The 20,840-nt window shown below is 42.3% G+C and overlaps 1 protein-coding gene across 1 annotated transcript; it reads left to right on the top strand.

Moving 5' to 3' along the window:
* Positions 1–5,312: 5,312 nt before the first annotated feature.
* Positions 5,313–20,586, top strand: LOC306734147 (protein O-GlcNAcase; the record flags this gene model as incomplete). Its single annotated transcript, XM_079215483.1, has 17 exons — positions 5,313–5,355; positions 7,532–7,583; positions 11,862–11,959; positions 12,245–12,375; positions 12,453–12,624; positions 12,717–12,815; positions 14,003–14,272; positions 15,431–15,517; positions 15,727–16,196; positions 16,296–16,470; positions 16,964–17,020; positions 17,385–17,470; positions 17,687–17,791; positions 18,230–18,321; positions 18,462–18,651; positions 19,794–19,953; positions 20,450–20,586. The coding sequence occupies 17 exons, from the start codon at positions 5,313–5,315 to the stop codon at positions 20,584–20,586; spliced, it is 2,424 nt and encodes an 807-aa protein (XP_079071609.1).
* Positions 20,587–20,840: the final 254 nt, after the last annotated feature.

The following is a 20,840-nucleotide window of genomic DNA, read 5'->3' as shown; positions in this document are numbered from 1 at the left end:
TGTTCATACACTATACCGGTCAACGTTTCTCATGTATTCATAGTTAAATTCGCGGTGAAAAATTACACTGCCTCCCCACTATTTTCTTGACTGGGTTGTGCTGTAACATGACTGTGTGCAAGCATGTAAAAAATTAAGTCTGTCTCAGTGAATAATTTTTCACTGTTCATCACTGACAAGAGAACCAGTTCAACTACCTGGGAAACTGAACTGTCAAGGCATTGGACTCCAGTAAGAAAAGACACTATTTAAATAAATTGTGAAAGAAATCTATTTTCTATTGTATAATATAAACCCCTATTTATTGTATAATATATTAATTTATTTTCTTCGTAACTGCACTTTCCTCTTCATTATCAACTGTATTGCTGCGAGAGGGATACCTTCCTTGTTACTCTTCTTGAGGTTTATTCCATTTTTTCCTTGATCATTTCTTTTGGGACTTTTTCCTTTTCTGAATCAATGGTCTAATAGAGGGTGTGGTATGCTGTACGAACATTTTAACAAAACATTAAACAAACATTAAAACAGCAAAAGTCCTCTTTTTCTCAGTTCCACCAAATGCAGAACCTAAAAGCAGCACTAAGTGATGTTTAGTAATGTTTAAATAAAAATAACAAAAGCCAGCCAAAATAATCAAACAAGAGGCACCAACCTGTGAGCACAAAGATGATCAGCCCACAATCCATGAGTTAAATCTTTGAAAAAACCAAACAACTAAAGAATGTTAATTAATTAAAATACATTTCCTTGCAGAATATGGTATAATTTTGTATTCCCATAGCATTTACTCTTTTACCTTTTCGTGCTTGAACGCCTGTGTACCGTGTGCTGCTTGTACAGAAGCCAAGTACTTGTTTGATGTCTAGCTGTGCTCTGCTGCAATGACAAAGACAACCTTGGTTGAGGAATCAGGAAGTAAAAGCTTGCTGTGTTCCAGATTTTCTTTAAAATGCAGCGATTGAAAAATATGCAGATCTGGCCCAACCGGTCTAACTCTTGAGTGCTTATCCTTTCACTAAAAATAGTTCCACGTTTGGAGGGGGTCCTCTTTCTTATTTTGACAGATTCTATGAGATTTATTTTGGTGTATTCAGTGACTTTTTCAGTGACAGCCAATAAATATAGAAACACAAATTGAAGCGTTATGGAAAACATCCACAAAATACACTATATTACATTGTACAATACAGCTATGATTCCTGATCAATGTATTATTAACATATTATTATAATCTGTACATTACGTTTAGTAGCAGCTTGGTATAGGATTGTCCATTTTCATATTTTCAGTGGTTTACATGTTTTTAGGGGAACTGTGTCAGATCATTACTGTCCAGTGTACATATTTGCAGATTTGATACAAACACATCATAATATGATGTAACATAATGTATGTGCTACTGCATGGGTGTCAAACTCATTTTTAACCTGGGCCACATCACGTCTTCATTATTGTTTATTCAAGTGTAAAATGATTGTACATGCATTTATATAAATACAAAAATATATGTTAGCAAATGTCCCTGTTATTACAACATGAATCCATCTAATTTAGGGTTAAGAAACCCACATTACTCTATCAAAGATCAAACTTAACACCTGCTCACATACCTTTGTGGTCTGGGCCACACCTGCTCACGTACCTTTATGTGGTCTGGGCCACACCTGCTCACGTACCTTTATGTGGTCTGGGCCACACCTGCTCACATACCTTCATGTGGCCTGGGCCACACCTGCTCAGATACCATGAACTGCTTGGAAGCTTGTGCAATGTCTTCTGCCACAATGAAGCTAGCTTTCACAGCAGCAGCATTTTTTGGCTGTAGCTTTTGTTAATATATTCTGCTGCGATTGCAGTCTGCCTTTTAATTCTTGCACAATTTTATATTTTTCTTGGAGGTAAAATTTAGCGTACTTGGCTCCGTGTTTGGTGTCAAAACATCGACGTGAATTGTACTCCTTCATTACTGACACTGACTCATAACACAGAAGACTTACCATGTTTTTCTCCTTGAATCACAAACATGGATTTGCTTTCCCACCTTCTTTAATTTGCCTTGATGTGAATGTTCTTAATTGTTTTCAAATCTTGTTTTATTCTGCATTATGTTTTGATACTTTTAATGGTTTCATGTCAAGCACTTTGAATCTCCTTGTTGTTGAAATGTGCAAATAAACTTGACTTGCCTTGACCGTGTGGTCCTTGTTTGTGAAATGTTACATAACCCTGTTATATATATATCAAATATTTCTGATTTTGGCATTTCAAATTTGAGAATAGGTCCCACATTGTACAATACAGTTATGATTCCTGATCAATGTATTATTAACATATTATTATAATCTGTACATCACTTTTAGTAGCAGCTCTGTATAGGATTGTCCAACACAATGTATGTGTTACTGTGTCCAACATCGTCTGTAACATAACTTTACAGTACATGGTCTGGGCAACTGGATGAAAAGTAAATAAAAAACAGAATGAAACAATAATAAAATATGTTTTTTCACTGAAACATTACACAATACTTGAATGAAATAAATGCAGTTAAATATCTGATTCCAACATATCTGCGTTGTGTCTGATGCTCTACTGCCTCTTGTGGTTAGGCCTGGGTCTGCAGTTTCTCCTTTACATTGTGTACTTTCATAATGTGGCAGACCAGAAGTCCAGGTCAGCCACATGATTCCTCAACAGCTCGAGGGGATTCACTGTCTTGCTTAAGAATACGGAGAGGTTTTACCACCTGACTGAAGAATGGTCTGTGAGGACAACAAACCATCTTGCAACCTGGTGCTGTCTCGGTGTGTTTTCCACTTCCCATGTCTGATCCATACTCACCATGTTGCTGTTTTTGGCAAGGTCGCTGAAGCATTTCTCCTCAGAGAGCAAACTGGCATATGATGCCGCTACTCATGCGTGGAGTTTGCACGTTCCCCCTGTGTCAGCGTGGGTTCCCTCCGGGTTCTCTGGCTTCCTCCCACAGTCCAAGGACATACAGTTTAATTGATGACTCTAAATTGCTCGTAGGTGTGGACGTGAGTGTGAATGGTTGTCTGTCTCTATGTGTCAGCCCTGCGAGAGTCTGGTGACATGTCCAGGTTTAACCCTGCTTTCGCCGAGGTCAGCTGGGCTAAATGAACTTTTAAGCTAATTTTGTGTATTTAAGAAAACTTGCACCTGTTTCTGGCTGTTTCACTGACCAGGTCTCGACTATAACAAATAAACATGACCTTCCAGGGCAATATATTGATATTATATCAATATCGTGATTAGATATAGTCTTTGATTTTGGAGATTATAAAAATGGTAAAAGTGTTGTCTTTTCCTGGTTTTCAAGGCTACATTACAGTTAAAAAATGTCATTCTATGAACTTACCAGACTGCTATATCTGTTATATTATTTCCTTTACCCACTTAGTCATGATAACCACATTACTGATCAATATTTATAAAAAATGTTATTGTGTAAATATTGTGACGTAAAAGGTTCTCCATATCTTCCAGCACAATGATCTGCTATGATTTAACCCTTTGATCCGGCACCGTTGCAATTCATTTTAATTCCAGCAAGGGGTGCCCAGAGTCAGATTTATAAAGTATCCTATTATTTTACAATAATACCATAGTAAATGTACAAAGGTAATTTCCACATATTCAGCAGTACATGTATTTGTTAGGCTACAAACACATATTACAAATCAGTTTGTAAAAAAGAAAAATGCAATTTTGGGCCTATAATCCTGCTACTTTTTGACACAGTAAAGGTCTTTTGCTGGTAGAAGTGTGTATTTTTCAAGCATCCAGAGCACAGATAAAGATCAAATAAGCCACCCCACCCACACACTCTCTACATCTGAATATCTCCCAAATTATTCAAATATGAAAAATTAGGCTGTGACGATATGGCCAATGGATGTGATTATCAAGCTACTCATTCACTTGTGCGCGCACACACACACACTCTCTCTCTCTCTCTCTCTCTCTCACACACACACACACACACACACACACACACACACACACACACACACACACACACACACACACACACACACACACACACACACACACACCTTGCTCATCTTGCTTACAGGAGGACAGTGCGCCTGTGTGGACTGCAGGCGAAGGCAGATGCTTCACGGCTACCGGAAAAATCTGAATTATGAGACAAAACATTGCAATGACAGATAGAAATGGTAGGCAACCTAGATGAGCAAGTTGGAATTTACTATGAACAGGAGAGTGTCTAATTTTTTTGAGACTGCTATAACAGTGATACATTGTAAAGAAGTAGCATTATTTGCTTTATACACTTCAGGCAAATACCATAATAATAATATCATAACTAGCTACAATTATTTTATGAATTAACTATATTATATACACTAACTATATGTATACATATATATATATATATATATATATATATATATATATATATATATATAACCAAATCAGCTATCTATACTATAATTACTAAATGCTGTATCAAAATGTTATATAATAGACTTTGAACTCTAAACTTGCTTACCTTGCATTATGCAAATAATTAGCGTTAGCTAGCCCAAAAGTTAGTCGACTGAACCCTCAAATAAATTATGTCACGTTAACCTAGCTAGCTCTGGTAAAAGTATGCTAACTACTGTTAGTTGAAGAAATAAACCCATTAGCTGGTAATTGTTACACTAACCGTTTCCTTCCACTAAATGGAAGGGATACAAAGCAATTACGCAAGCATTGACGCCGTTGACGTTAGCTAAATGGAGGAAAAGTCAAACATCCAGCTAACGTCTGTGTTACGGGAGGCTAGAGACCAAGAGGAGAACTGAGCTAACGCTCACTTCGGTCAGTGAATATTGTCTTACCTTTGTCATGCAGCCAGAAACACTACTTTAAAATTCTGTGGTTTTATTGTAAATATACTTTATTTCAATATCCTATACATAACGTAATATTTAACAATAACTCTCACCACAGCAGAAAGTAGAATAGGTTTATCTCTATTATAATTTTCGCTGAATTAACTTACCCACCAAAACGACCTTTATTTCTAATTTATTTTTTTAGCTTTTTCGGGGCGTTTAGTGATAGAAAACAGGTCCTTCCGCTGAGCACTTGAACGCAGCACGAGAGCCCCAGCGTTGAAAGAGGGGAGGGGAGGGGGAAGGACGAGGTGGCGGCAGACCGAGGAGAAGCATGAAGAATATCCCCGGTGTCTAAGCTCACAGACGGGGAGAGCATCTCGTCCTCCCTCGCTCTTTAGGGGCCGACTTGAAGCGGAGGGAGGCAGCGGGGCGGAGGACAGGATGGAGGAGGAGAAGAAGCAGTTTCTTTGTGGGGTGGTGGAAGGTAAGAACGACCGACTTCATAATTGACATCCTGTTACATCACGTGATTTTTTTTTTCTTACCTAGGGGACACGATTTTTGAATAGACCCCCATTTGACCTACATTTCAGCATTGTTTTGTCACCGTCTGCAGACGAAGGAGTGGTAATGTGTGTATGAACCCTGACGTGGATAGGATGTAATAAGGTCTTTATGAGACGAGGTGGGGAAGATCAGCCAGGCTTGAAGTGGAGATCAAAGAGCAGGCGGTGAAAAGGAGTCGGTAATGTCTGGCTCCAAGGCTGCAGCCGAAGGAAATGAAATACTCTGGGTGGAAATGAGGGAGGTGTGACGACATTGACAATAATGGTGAAGAGGACGATTGAGATGCTAACTATGATAATGGTGGCTGGAGACTGTGATGCTTTTATTGGGATGACATGACAGTAGGGACGGTGATGGAGATGCTGTGACAGGATAGTTGTGGTGAAGATAATGTTGAGACTATTTGAGAGCCTCAATCAAACAAATAAAGGGTGACCACAACAGTAGCAGTGTTGGTAGTAATAACACTAATAATGACTATGATAAAGCAGTTTACAATTACTACAGACAATGGTGAAGAAGAAGATGACGGAACTGATAATGATCACTGCAAAAGAAGGAAGGTGGTAATTGTGACATAACTGACCCTTTACATACCCTCTCACCTCACAAGCGCGCTCACACACACAAAATATGAAGAAATGATGCTGCAAATATACAAACAAAATAAAAATAAATGTAGTTTTTTGTGAACGAATCTGAAGGAATAACAACAATCCAGAATCCTGAATAGTGAGAGTAGGTGATAAACTGTTTCTGTCAGCGTCACCTATGAATATCGAAATCATCAAAAGACAGCACAATTATTATTTAAAGTCATGATACTGTGCTAAACTAGGTTGAGTAATTATGGAGATGATTATGTGATTTCATATGATCACAAATTGTCAGAAAGGTGCATCGTGAAAACTGTGACAACAGATCCATATAATGCTGCAAATGAAGTTGAAATATGTCTGTCATCTTTTTTTTAAATAATTATTCAAATAATTAAGTCTTTGAAGTGTCAGACAATCTTGAAAAATGCACATTTCAAGTTACTAGAGACAAAGGTGGCAACTTTAAATGTATAACTTTGTCAGACAATCCCAAACCCGCACATTCCCAAATATCCAATTAATACACCGTTATAAAACAGAGAAAACCTGCAAATCTGCATGTTTGTGAAGGTAAAATGCAAATGTTTTGCTTTTTTGTTCATAAGTGACTTAAACAAATAATGATTCTTAAAATTGTTGCAAAATGTTCCAATTAAATTGTTTCAGCCCTCTAATAATACAAATAATAACAATAACGCTCTATAATTCTTAGATAATCTGGTTTCACAGCCCTGTGGGATGTGTTCATTGAGGAAATTCATATTGCAATGATATTAAAAATATGATGGATCATGCGGCTGTAACAAGGACACACACACACACACCCACCCACACACACACACACACACACACACACACCTTATTACTAATTCCTGTGGCCCCTCATACTTGTGTGTTTCTCAGTCCAATGTGGTAGCATCCAACAGAGTTAGTATCTGGGTCTGGCTTTGGAGCACTCTGCAGGACTCGCACACGTACACACATGTGGTGTAGATGTCATACACATGCACACCAAAAGGCACACTCCCCACGTGCATGCAGGTGAAAGCAGTCTGGCTTATTGGTGGATCAGATTTACGTCTCACTATGGCCCACTTACTGTGCACACACACACACACACACACACACACACGTTGCAGACTTATTAAAAAACACAAAGGAGGGAGAGGGACACTGGCGATGCTCCCATTTCTAAATATAGAAAATGTGATGGAGAGTGTAGCTGGAGATGAATTATGCCTCCGCCAAACACAGTGGGGATGTGACCAAGCGAGCACTGGAAGAGCTTGCATCGTTTCATGTGCCCATACATTCAGAACTGTCGCTGTTTCCAAGAGCTGATCACTGTGCAGTGTGTGATTTATTGCTGCAGAGCATTGAAAGAAAGAAAAAAGATACAATATATGCTATGGAAATGATGCATATTCAAGGATCATGCATATGTCTGCTTGGATCTGTTCTGAAGTGATATGTATATTTGTTTTTTCTCCACAGGTTTCTATGGGCGGCCTTGGACTATGGATCAGAGGAAGGTTCTCTTCCAATGGTAAGTCCGTAAACTGTAACGAACCTGGTGTCTGCGAGCCACCTCCTGCACAGGACAGGTGTTTGCACATATGTCTTGTGAACCTGGTTGTGTGGTTGTTTCTCACATGATTGGCGTGAGAGCTCAGGAGCTACTGACCCGACGCCCGTTGGCTGAATCCAGTCGCACGCCTCTATATCAGTGCCAGGCAGACCTGAGAGAAATCACTGATGCAGAATGACTCCACAGCAAAGGGCAGGCTCGTCTTCGGCCTCGAGGCTCAGCCATGGATGACAGAAAGAGGAAAGGGAGGGGCAGATGCTGCATTTTGTTATAGTGGAAGGAAAAGGAGGATCACAGGCGGGCAGGCCGACCGTCGGTTGGTCGGTCGGTTGGTAAGTTGGTCAGTCCACTACTTTGGTTCAGAATGAAACATCTCAACAACTACGCATGGATTGCGATGAAATGTTGCACGGACATTCAGGGTCCCCAGAGGATGAATCCTATTGACGTTGGTGGTTCACCTGACTTTTCCTGTAGCGGCAACATGAGGTTACCATTTGCGATACATTCTTAGTAATTTATGTTCCCTTTAGGATTCTGTGATCAGGTTGGTGATCACATAATTTTGCATGTAGTACCATCATCAGTCTACATCTCCGAGGTACATTTCTTTGAAGTCCAGCCTCAGCTGTAGCTCCAGACTTTTTTATGTTCAAAATCTTAAAGTCTGTCTATTTAATGGGACGAATAATCACTGTTTTCCCCCAGAATGCAAAGCTTTGGGTTGAAAATCCTCTAAAAGATTAGATGACCATGGGTCACTAAAACTCTGGCATATTCTGCCTTGTAAAGACGGATGAATGAAGGGTAGTAAAAAGGCATTTTTCACCACATTTCCTGAAACGGCACTCAGTATATTTGTATCATCCTAACACATAATGCATGTGTCCTTGTAGTCTTTACAGAGGGAAGACTTTGCTGTGCCCGAGGTTCTTTATTTAGCGACAGCATCTTTTTTTTCCATGCGGAGACCTTCACACCAGGGAGCTGCTCAGCACAACACACACTCTTTGTGTGGAGCGATACCAGTGAAGTGCCAGACCAGGCTCTCTTCTGCAAGCATCACGGCAGCATAACAAATGTGAACAAAAAACATTTAAACCAGATTAAATCAGCATCATAGCATCCCACATTAAGACAGCAAGGTCATGAGCCGAGTCTCTTTGAGTCTTGACTAAACAAAACCAAGGCAGCTCCTTATTGAGACTGCCACAGTTTCATTAGCTAAGGAGACACAAGCTCTTTCAGCTTGAATCAGCTCGCTGTGAATTCCATGACAGTGAACAACAGGGGAATACTAAAAGATAATCTCCTAATAAAAAATAAAAATATCTCAGTCAAAGTGCCATTGAAGACCCATTCATGAAAACTACAGCAGTGAAGTGCCTGTTTCAAACCTGTCTGTGTGGAACGTGCCTCCGGTATTGCTGTTTGCAGCTTTCTCTAGAGCCGCTCATTCAAACAACTTCACACTCAACACCACACTTTATTAGTTCCTGAGCAATACACCCGTCAAGCGTAAAGTCGATTGAATTGGATTGGACAGACATTGTCCATCCACCCACCCAGACAGACAGACAGACAGAGTTTAGTTAGATTAAAACATGAACATGTTGATAATGGGACAACAGTGAGTTGAATATAAACTCTTGAAGGATGTGGCATTCCATTTTTATGCACATTTATATTACCCCATGTTTACACCTTGTAGGGGACCAATTAATTGTTGATGACAAACGAGTGAAGCGGCGTAAATCCCTGTTGGGAACTGTGACATAGTTTTGTAGTTCAGCAGCCAATAGTGACAGCTGACTGCATCCCCAGAGATAAGTTGTTCCCTCTGCTCTCTGCTTTCCTCTACTCTTAAAGATACAGACCAATCATTATCATGTTATATATATATATATGTATATGTATATATATATATATATATATATATATATATATATATATATATATATATATATATACATATATATATTATATAAACATACAATCAGTAACTAGAACCAAGTCACTATTATGTGGCCCTAAATGTCTATTGATTTTCAGGTGCTACTTGCATTACCACGGGGAACTTATTCAGCTGAGTGTTTGGGCTCCAGGCTTATTTATAGATCTTCTTTTTTAGAGTCAAGTGTGGGGTGCAGAATTCATAAAATGAGTGTTGTGTAAATTTTGGCGGATTATGGCTGCAAGTGTGAATGTGTGTACAGTATGTGTGTGAGTGTGTGTGTGTGTGTGTGTGTGTGTGTGTGTGTGTGTATGATTTTGTGTGTTTGAAGGAGGCAGGTTGCTGCCTTGTGGAGGCGTTGCATACCATCTGTCCAGAGAGAGAGAGAGAGATTTAGATTTTTAGAAAACCTTTATTTTACTTAAAACAAACAGACAAAAACACAAACTGAAATAATCTCGAGACACGGTCTCCTCCTAGAAAGTCTCTTTCTCTCCAACCAGCGCGTAGACCTGCTCTCCTGCTGCTCTCCTGCAGCCTCCTTCCGTTCTGCTGAATGGCCTTCAGCTCTGCATCTCGGCCCCGCTTACTTCCGGACAGCCTGGTCTTTCGTTCACCACGTACAAGTCTTCCACCATCTTCTCCACCATCTTCTTTACCCTGAAATGCTCCAGTCTGGTGAAGCCTGCTCTGCCTTTTTTTCGCATGAGAAACCAAGCAGATTCCCACAACCCCTCTATGTCTGAGAAGTGATCCTCTAGCTTCACTCCCCTTACATTCTTTGTATCTTTGAGAAATTTCTGAATCCTCTCTAAGCTGTAGGTCTCTTTACCACTTCGGCTATTAGGTCCGGACTCACTCTCAGCAGCGTACTCCTCCCCACTGGACTGAGACTCTGCTGTCCCTCCCCCGACTCACCCGGAGCCCCCTGCTCCCTTCTTTGGCTGCGAGCTTCCGGCGTCCCCCCTACACTTCATCTTCAGTCGGCCAGCTCTAAGCCCCTCTTCCTCTGCCTCCATGTCCGCCTCGCTCCCTCCCAACCCAACATCCTCCACACCTTCCTCATGCTCATCGTCCTCACCCGCCTCCTCATGACCCCCGTCATCCCCCTGCTGGACCACATCCACTTCCTGGACCACGTCCCCCTGGAGCCCACCTAGCTCCTCCTGACCCCTCTCCTCTACCTCCTCCTCCACCTGTTGTCCCACGTCCTCCTGCTGGACGTCTCCCACCCCCTCTTGACTCTCCACCACCCCTACCTGACCCACCTTCTGGACCTCACCTGCCCCCTCCTGTGCTGCCTGGACGTCCTGAGGGTCTATGCCCTCCGGCTCCTTCTCTGCAGCCCTCGACTCCCCAGCAGGAGCTCCGTCTGCAGCGGTCTCACCTGCTCTCCTTTCAGGGCACACTCTGGCCAGGTGCGCTCACCACCACCATGTTGGCTTTCTCTATGCTGTCCACGAACAGCACCACCCCGCCGCTCATGCGACAGTGGACACCACGCTGCCGTGACCCACCACCCGCCCTACGGCCAGCCCCCACTCCTCTACCGAGCAGGGGAAGCCCGCTATCTTCACCCCGTGTCTCTGTGTCAGTCCGCACCGACCAGCGTGAGCCGAGCAGCCGCAAACAAACCAACACGAACCCAACAAACCCCTCGTACACACAAACACACAAACCCTACAACCCCACCGTGACACTACACTACACAACACACTGTACTAACCACTTTACCTGCTAAATACCACATACACCACTATTACCTCACACGCTCAGCTCTCAGCTCTCCGCCGCCACAAATGACAAAGATGATAAGAGCTGGTCCCCGTCCAGAGAGCAATAGTCATGTGTGTGTGTGTGTGTGTGTGTGTGTGTGTGTGTGTGTGTGTGTGTGTGTGTGTGTGATGCAGCTGTTGTTTCACTTCTAGCACTATGCTCTATTTATAATTCAGGAGGTAATTTCCTGTAACTGTAACCATGGAGCCTCACGGTCAATACAGTGGATCTATTTTCTTGCTGCTTGTGGTTTTTTCTGTTGTTGTTGTTTTTCCCCCCTCCTTCTGTTGTTGTCACTCTCTCAGCTTCTCCTCACTCTCTCTAGGGCTCTACAGTACATGGCCAAGCTAAGCATATGACTACATATATGTATAAATAGTGCTCAAATCAAGCTACTGTCAAAAATGGTCTCAGATTCACAGATTTAGCAATTAAATGACTTACACCTACATTTCAGTAATAGGTTCCCTCCCATTACCGCCCTTGTTCATGTCTTTCTGTGCCAGGATGCAAAGTTGGGGGTTGAACACCTACTTGTACGGCCCGAAGGATGACCTGAAACACAGATTATTGTGGAGAGAAGTCTACTCTCATGAAGAGGAGGGTAAGAACATGTGTGCATCCAAGTCATACTAAGTTTGCTGACTGCAGACTAGAGCCTAACTTGTTTCAGATCTGTACCAGAACTGCGCTCGGATATTTGGTCTTCAAACAGGGGTCAATATTCACTGCCCCAAATATAAAATTGTCTGATAGATTTTTGGCATCCTCAGACATCTGTAATCGCAGTTTTTGAATTATTTTTGAAAACCCTGGCTACTGAGTCTCATTCTGTCTCACTTTGAATCTCAAATTCAAGATATTTTCGCTCCTCCCCTCCTGCTCTTAGGTCAGTTGCGTACTCTTATCAAGGAGGCCCAGTCGAGAGGCCAGAGGTTTGTTTACGCCCTGTCTCCGGGTCAGGACGTTGTCTTCTCATCGTCCTGTGACCTGACGCTACTCAAACGCAAGCTGAGACAGGTATGTGACACAATATCAGGTATTGATATAAACAGTTAATTTTTCTCTCTCACACACAACCTCTCGTCTCCCTCCAGGTGTCAGACCTGGGTTGCCAGGCATTTGCTATTCTGTTTGATGACATCGACCACTCCATGTGTCAGGCTGACAGCGAGGCCTTTTCTTCATTCGCCCATGCTCAGGTCACTGTAACCAATGACATCTATCGGTTCTTGGGGGAACCACCTGTCTTCCTATTCTGCCCTACAGGTAGGAGCACTGAGCTGGGTTGAGTTAGAATGTTTGTGCTGTATCGGACCTTGTAAAATTTGAAATGTACTTCTGTTTCTCTCCCCCTGTAGAGTACTGTGGTTCTCTGTGTTCTCCAAGTGTATCAAAGTCTCCCTACTTGCAGACTATTGGAGAGGACCTGCTACCTAACATAACAGTGATATGGACGGGTGAGACACATACACACGTTAGCATGAATAGGAAATCTATTGTTTATGAATTACATGATTTAAACAATTATCAAATTTGTCAAATCAATTACTTAAACTGGCTTATTTCCTACACTGTTTAATGTGGCTGTATTCCTGCAGACATAAACCAGAGTCAGTTGTTTTTTTTCTCATTTGTTGACCTGCAACCTCTTGGCTAATAAAAGCCCACATGTGAAAATGTAAATAGGTGCAGGCTCAAATCCACACACAACCTCCTCAAAAGACAAGAAAACCATTTTGATGCACATCCGCCCACATCACATGGAACTACCGTAGAAACACACACATGTACACATTTGTCATCTGCTCTCTTCTAGTTCTTCTGATATAATTTTGTTGCTTGTTCTTATCTATCTGTTTTATCTAAAACTTTGTGAGCTTGGTGGAGGTAGAAAGAGCACTACGACGTCAGCAACATGAGCCCGAACCAACTATGACCAAACTAACAATCACTTTTCCAAGAAGGCACTTGGCAGCCTGTGCATACAACTGATTATGAATAATAAATAGCCTACACAACCACATTCCTCAGTGTAGCCGCACTAAAATTAACCCCAAACAAAAGACAAAAGTCAAGACGACTAAACAGAAAAGAACAAGAACAAATAATCTATGGACACCACAGTTGCTGCTACAAACATTATCAAGTCACATTATTCAAATAACCTGACAGTTGTTATAGAATCAACAGCAGTATAGAAGTAAAATAAATTAGCAAAGCAACAACACAGAAATGTAGAGACACAGCGGCTGCAGCCACAACTACCACGACTACAGCAAACGAGAGACTACACATTTCTTACATACACACACAACGGTATGTTGCTTGGCAACAAAGCTGTTGACGTTCTCATTTGGAGAGGGAGTTCAGTGAGTTTGTCTTACTCACCTGTCTGAACGTCATTCTGTTGATTTAGGAAGACCTCGTCAATCTGGTCTAGTTTCAACTGCTCAACTCGTTCATCCTCATTACATAATACAACCAGTCCACTCAGCCTCTCTGGTCCCAGTATAACCAGTCCCAGTTTATCTGTCCCACTGCGCCAGCTTGTTCATTTAAGTCCCCCTTTAGTCTCCTTCAGATTTCGGTATGTTTCTTTCTTTTCCCTTTTTTGAACCTGTTCCCTCCACCCTCGGCCCCACAGGCAGTAAGGTCATCTCCAGGAAGCTGTCTGTCGACTGCATGTCTGAGGTGGAGTCTGTCCTCCAGCGTCCCCCGCTCATCTGGGACAACCTGCACGCTAATGACTATGACTCCAGGCGTCTCTTCTTGGGGCCTTTCAAGGGCAGAGAGCCCCAGCTGAGGAGCCATTTGAGAGGCCTCTTACTCAACCCCAACTGCGAGTTTGAAGCCAACTACATCCCTCTCCATTCGCTGGGGAGCTGGCATCGAGCTGGAAAAGAGGAGAGGAAAGGTGAGGGGATGGATCGGTGGACGGAAGGATGGGGCAGAAAGGCGAAAGGATTAATGAGCAGTTGGGAGGGAGGAGGAAGTAGCAGTGATGAGATGGGAGATGTCCCAAGTTAATAAACTAATATTGGCTCTGCCAGATCAGAGCCATGCACAGTTAGTCCCATTGCTTCCTGGAAAATTGTGTCACGAGCCAGTGTTGCTTGGCAACTAACACAATTGTGTCTGATATTACTGAACAAATAAATTAACGTGGGAATTAAAGCTGCATCTGTTGTCCTGGACAAAGCAGTTTTAGTCATGCAGAATTCTCCAATTGTATCAATCTTCATCTACTCTCACATTAAGTGGATCTATTTACATAAATCGTGAAGAGATCGTAGCTTTTAGATTAATTCGTCCTTTTTCACACAAAGTGCATACATTCCTGATGTTTTATATTTGAAGTATACTGTAAAACCTTGTTTCAGCTGTAATAGCCCTTGCATCACAGTAATGGACATTTAATTCACATTTGCGTTAGATTTGACTGTCACAGTCAAATATGTAAGAATTCCACCAGAGAAAGAAAGAGGAAACAAGGGAGTTGGATTAAGAAAACTACTTTGTGTGATGTTGTTCTGGAAACGAGCGTGGAGAGGTGGTGATGGAGGAGTAATTGCGCAGTGTGTTGAAAGGGAAGAAATGAGACGACGTGGGGAAGGTCCCTCTGTGGAGGAGAAACAAGGAGTAGGGCTGCAGGACAAATCAGCTTCAAGGGAAGGGATGAGAAAAGAGAGGAAGAGTCACCTGCGATGTGGATGGAAATAGAAGAGGGATTTTGATAATTGCATGAGAGTGAGGAGGGTGGGTAGTGTGTGAAGTAATTACTAGATTCAGTTTTTTTTGTGAGAGGGAGAGAATTTCTAGTGCTGTCCAAATTTGACTAAAGTAATCTTAAAACAGGAAGACCAGCAAACACAAGACAGGCTGTGTAATTTCAGATAAAGAAGAGGTATGTGTGGTATGTGTGTGGGGAGAGGTTTTTCCACCAAAACTTGTTCAACTGGAATATAATGAACATCGTGACACAAAGGAATTGAAAAGTGGTTTTCTCCACTGTGTCAATACGAGTAATTTAGTAACTCTTATATATGATAACACAATGCTATTTCTGCTCTAGATGAGGAGTGTGAATACTGTCCTGATAGAGCTCTGTCTGCTGCATTACATGATTGGATGGAGGAACTCAATCAACCACTACAAGCAGGTAAAATGCTATGATTTGGTGCTGTTTCTCAAAAAATGTACCTGCTCAGTCGCTGTCATGACCCATTTTATAACTGCATTATTTCAGCACTGTTGACCACAAACTGAAATTGTGATGGTTGCCACATACTAAAATGTCTTTTTGTAAAAAAAAGGAACATTTGTAATTAATAACATAACCTATGTTTTATTTTATTTTATTAATTACAGGACGGCAGAGCACGCAAGCAGAGCAGCGTTCCTCCGCTGCAGCTACTCGCTGCAAAACTCCTGACAGATCCGACTGCCCTTCCACCCTTCGAGGACCATCTGCCGTGGACAAACTCCCCGTTTTCCCCCTGAACTCCAGCTCACCTCCGTCGTCACCAGTCAAAGGGGAGACGGAGGGACGAGAGGTAGAAAAGAAGAGGTCAAACAAGCCAAGTCAACCCAATCACCAAACTCAAGGATCCAGGCCTGGCGCACCCTCTGTGGAAGGCAGGGGACCGAAGGCCCAGGGTTGGGGGCTCTGTGGTGGGAAGGGCCTACTAAGTGAGTCCCAGGTGCGGCTGCTGGTTGGTCTTTATTATCTGCCCCATGAGCATGGCCCGTCTGCCCAGAAACTGCTGCAGGACCTGACCTGGCTCAAAGCAAACTGCCACCTGGTCAGCGCTAACAACAAGAAGACAGCGGCTCAGAAGGTCGGCGTGTGTTTTGTGTAGATTTTAGTGGAGGGGGAAATTTGCATTGTGTTGTGCATGATTTTGTGAGAGATTCTGTACTTGTATGTGCGTCTTCAGATCGATGAGTGGCGTGGCCGCTCCTCCAGGGTCCTGTCCCTGTGTGAAGACATTGCACAGCTCCACTGCAGCGTGGTGGGAGGGGCCAACAGGGCTGTGCTCTATGACCTTTACCCTTATGTGTGGGACCTGAGGAACACGGCTCTGGTGGCAAAAGCGTTCATTTGCTGGCTGGGTGAGTATGAATGAATAAGTAAACTATGGGAATTCAGATGAATACAATGTGCTTGACTATATTGTACTACTACATACTGTGTTGTTACTATTGTTATACTATTGTTGACAATAGTAAGCAACCTCTGATCTTAGATGCTATACTAGAATGTTCTCTCCAAAACTCCGCTACAGTTTAGTGCAGTATAGTATAGAGTGATATAGTACAACACTAAATGCTATTCTGTTCTACCCAATAATACGTAATAGTATAGTATATTATAGGATAGAATGGTATACCAGTGTTTCTCAAATGGGGGTACTAATACCCTTAGGGGTACTTTGAAGCACTGCAAGTGGTATAAATATTCAAAAACATATATGTCATGCATAATTTCTAAAATGATACTATATTACGCTCAATAAAAATGGATAAAACATATGTATATATATATATATATATATATATATATATATATATATATATATACTATAATCTAACCCCTCTCACTCAGATGGACGAGTGTTGAGTGACAGCTCCACCATGGGCACCTGGAGGAACTGCTTCCAATGTAAGTAGGCATGAACTTTTAACTCTTTGTCTCCCTGTCTACACCTGAAATAACTAACTACAAGTAGCCTCTGCTGCACAAATCATTCTTATTTACAATTTACTTCAGTCGAAAAAAGTTTCCACTGTTAATTCAATGTCAAATCATTATGTGTCAGCACTAGTTTAGTGAAACTGAGCAGATAATAGTGCAGTGATGGATGAAACACCACTTGTGCTGAAAAAAAAGATGATGGAAAAACAGTGAACTTTTACGCTGGCATGAATATTTCAACCTGTGCAATAATTTACCATCTGCCCTGGCTTCTTAATGGCCCTAACCACGTGATGTCACCCGACTGACATTCAGCTCTGGTTTGTGGTAGTGTGTGGGAAGACCACAGGGGCAGACCTGCTGGGAGTGGAATCAGAACCGTGGGCATTCAAAGGGGGCGTGTCTGGGGAGGTGCAGGTAGGGTGTGTGTTTGTATCACATGTCATTTTCCATAGATTTTATGAATTAATCCTATTGTTTGTTTTAATTGTGCCTGTTTTTATTCTAAAATTATGAATATGTGTAATTGAAGTTCAATTATTTCATGAATGCTTAACGTCTGTGTTTTTTTTGTTGTGTGCGTGTGTACGTGTGCGTGTGTGTGTGTGTGTGTGTGTGTGTTTGTGTGTATAGATGCTCCTTCCAATAGGCAGCAGCAATGAACTCTTCACTCATCCTCCTCCTCTCTTCCCTACATCTCGTCTTTATAACGTCAGGCCCTACCACACCAAGGACAAGGTATACCTACACATTTATGTTGCACACTTCACGCCAGGATAATTTATGGAATATCATTAGTCAAAGAGGTGTGTTCAAGATAGGGAAAGTTAGTTTTTATTTTACAGTTACAATCACTGCAAAACATTAGCATAGTTGCTGTAGAAACTACACTGTTTACCCCTTCCGAAAAAAGGAAATAAACCAGGAAGGAAGAACATTTTTGGTTCAGGCATGCACTCTGACTCAGTGATGGAAAGTCATAGAACATTTATAGAATGTTCTGCAAGCACACAGTAGGATCCTGGTATGGAGAAATGTTGCAAATTTAATGTAGAGTTTTGAAAGCACCCAGATTAGTCACCGGCAGATTTACACACTATTGTGCCATCTCTCAGAACGACAATGTGTTTTTACATTTTGAATTTTGTGCCCTATGTTGTTATTGTCTGTGAGTAGTTGGAGTTGTATCGGATGGTGCGCCAACTCCACCTGAGGACTCAGGGGGGCCAAGAGTCCAGTGTTGTTCACCCAGATGTCGTAGGAGACAGGTGTGTGTTTGAGACACAGAGAGATAGAAAGAAAGAGATAGAGTAATCTTCTGCATTGCAAAGCATTTCCTTAATAGATATTCATTGTATTTCTATACTATACTCACATATTTTAAAGTAATGTCTTTTCATTTCCATAGATGTTTTGGGCCATGCCTAGCGTTGTGCCCCGAGTACTGTTTCATCCTGGAGGATGAGCTGGGTGTGTGTGGCTGTGTGTTGGGCATCGTGGATGTCCGCTTGTTCGCTAAGCGGTGCCAGGCCAGCTGGATGCCTGCCATGAGGGACAAATACCCACCGAAAGGGGGCAACACACACCCCAACACACAGGTGAATATGTGGAGTAGAAGAAGTCATTAAACAACCCTTTTTTAATTATGTTTTTACAATAACTGTTGTCATTCTGAAGGGCAGACACATGCACATGCAAACACACACATACACACACACACACACACACACACACACACACACACACACACACACACACAGAGAGTTATTAAAACACAAGTGAATGTATAGACACAAATGCTTCGACATACCTGTGGTTACACCATTTGGATAGCTCTGTGTCGGATTAATAACCCACTGGAAGTGAATGGCACATACACGAGTAAACAAAGAAAATTGCGCACGTACACACACACACACACACACACACACACACACAGATTAGACTCTATCTATGTGAATGTAGAGCACTTACATTAGTACAGTATTTTTGTCGAAAGTGGGAGGTAACAACACTTTGTTACAGTGTTGTTGTTGCTCATCAGAACAAGCAAAGAGCCAAACAGATCCGGTGGTGAGCAACACCACCCGCCTAGTCCGTCCCGGACATCTGTCAAGGACCCATTTGCCCACTCTGTGCGTCATGGTGCACAGTGACATCATTCATACTGCACCCACAGGTGTATGTAGGTGGAAGCGTTTGCATGGCATCTGTTCCTGCTTTGTCAGCATGGGAACATAACGGCACAGTTTATGTCAATACTTATTACCATGAGATTTGTGTTCCTTATACTTTTCTTCCTCGTGTCACTGACTCTGCCTGAATATCTGTTTTGTGGGCATCTCAGACGTACATCAGACGAATCATAGAAGTCTGCCTGAAAAAGGAAAATAAAAGACTGTTGATGATACGAGGCATTGAAAGTTAGCTAAAAATAAATGTACAATGATTGCTATGTGCTATACTGTATATATAATATGTAATTTTGTTGTCAAGTTACTGGGTAACATCTTAGGTGCAGTCAAGTATGGCTCATTAGTAGCATCTAGTGGCAGCTATTGAAAGCTACAGCAACAAAGGAATATGCATAGCTTCTCCAAAACCCTCCATCGAACGAGCACCGACAAGAAAAATGGCCAATCTTATAAGCCGAGTAGGACAAAGTTAACTTCCAGGACTTTACCCATCGTCAGTCACACATTGTGAGAATGTCCTTGCGTCTCTGCTTTCCTCTCTGTAGGACATGATCAAGCTGATGGAGGAGGACCAGGGAGAGTACCCGGACTCTCTCCTATATCACTTCCCCTCTCAGCTGCGACTGGACGCCCTGCCGGAGCTGGTGGACGTCAGCGTCAGCCGCACCCTGCTCACCGCCCTCCTCACTGCACTCAAGGCCAACGGTAAGGACAGGGTGTGGAGCCATTAACCACCACTTCTGACAAAATGAAAGTGCAGTAATCATCATGAAATGTTGAGGGACATATTTACATAACTCTGTGCAGCATGCCAAACCTTCTCTAGGGGACTCAAAGCTCAAAGCTAAACAGAAGAGCAAAAGAATAAACACTACGGAGAGTCGAAGCAGTGTCGTAATACCACTTCACATGCGAGCAGGGGTCAAGCTGCCTGTAGTTGTTTTCAACCATTACATTCAGTGGTTTTAAATTATTTATTTGCTTGCCCGCTGGGGTGCTAATGTTAGCCCTGAATGTTAAAATGTTCCTTCCTCAGACTAACAGGTTCTCTGTGATGCATTTCTTTTTTATGAACCTCTGCCTTTACCTTCTCGTCCAAGAGTATTTGTTTTGTGCATTTAGTTTTGTATGCTGGGGGTAAAGATCTACATTTGACGTAACATGTTTCATGATTTCTTTTCTGTGTCTTTTTTTTTTTCAGGGTCTCAGGGTGTGTTCTGCGAGGTGCAGCCCACAGACCGTCAGAGGCTGGAGTTCTTGACCAAACTGGGCTTCCTGGAGATCCTCAGAGGAGAAGCCAGGAGCAGAGAGGGAGTGGTGCTGGGGAGGCTTCTCTGAAAATACACACACACGCACACGCACACACACACACTCACACACATACACACACCACCAGACACTTGTACCCAAACAGCAGATACACAGAGGCACTTGCACACACAGAAAGATGTTAGAAACACAATGTGTCCAGTACTGCATAGAGACACAGGATCTGCATTTTCTTCATCAAGAGGGAAAGACTTTTTTTTTTGTAAAGGGACATTCCTGGATTCCTCTGAATCTGTGTGGCAGCAGAAACGGGGATGCACCCT

This window comes from Taurulus bubalis (assembly GCF_910589615.1).
Source record: "Taurulus bubalis genome assembly, chromosome: 3".
NCBI classification, from domain to species: Eukaryota; Metazoa; Chordata; class Actinopteri; order Perciformes; family Cottidae; genus Taurulus; species Taurulus bubalis.
The sequence above is the reverse complement of the archived record's forward strand: the minus strand, read 5'-3'. Positions and strand labels throughout refer to the sequence as shown.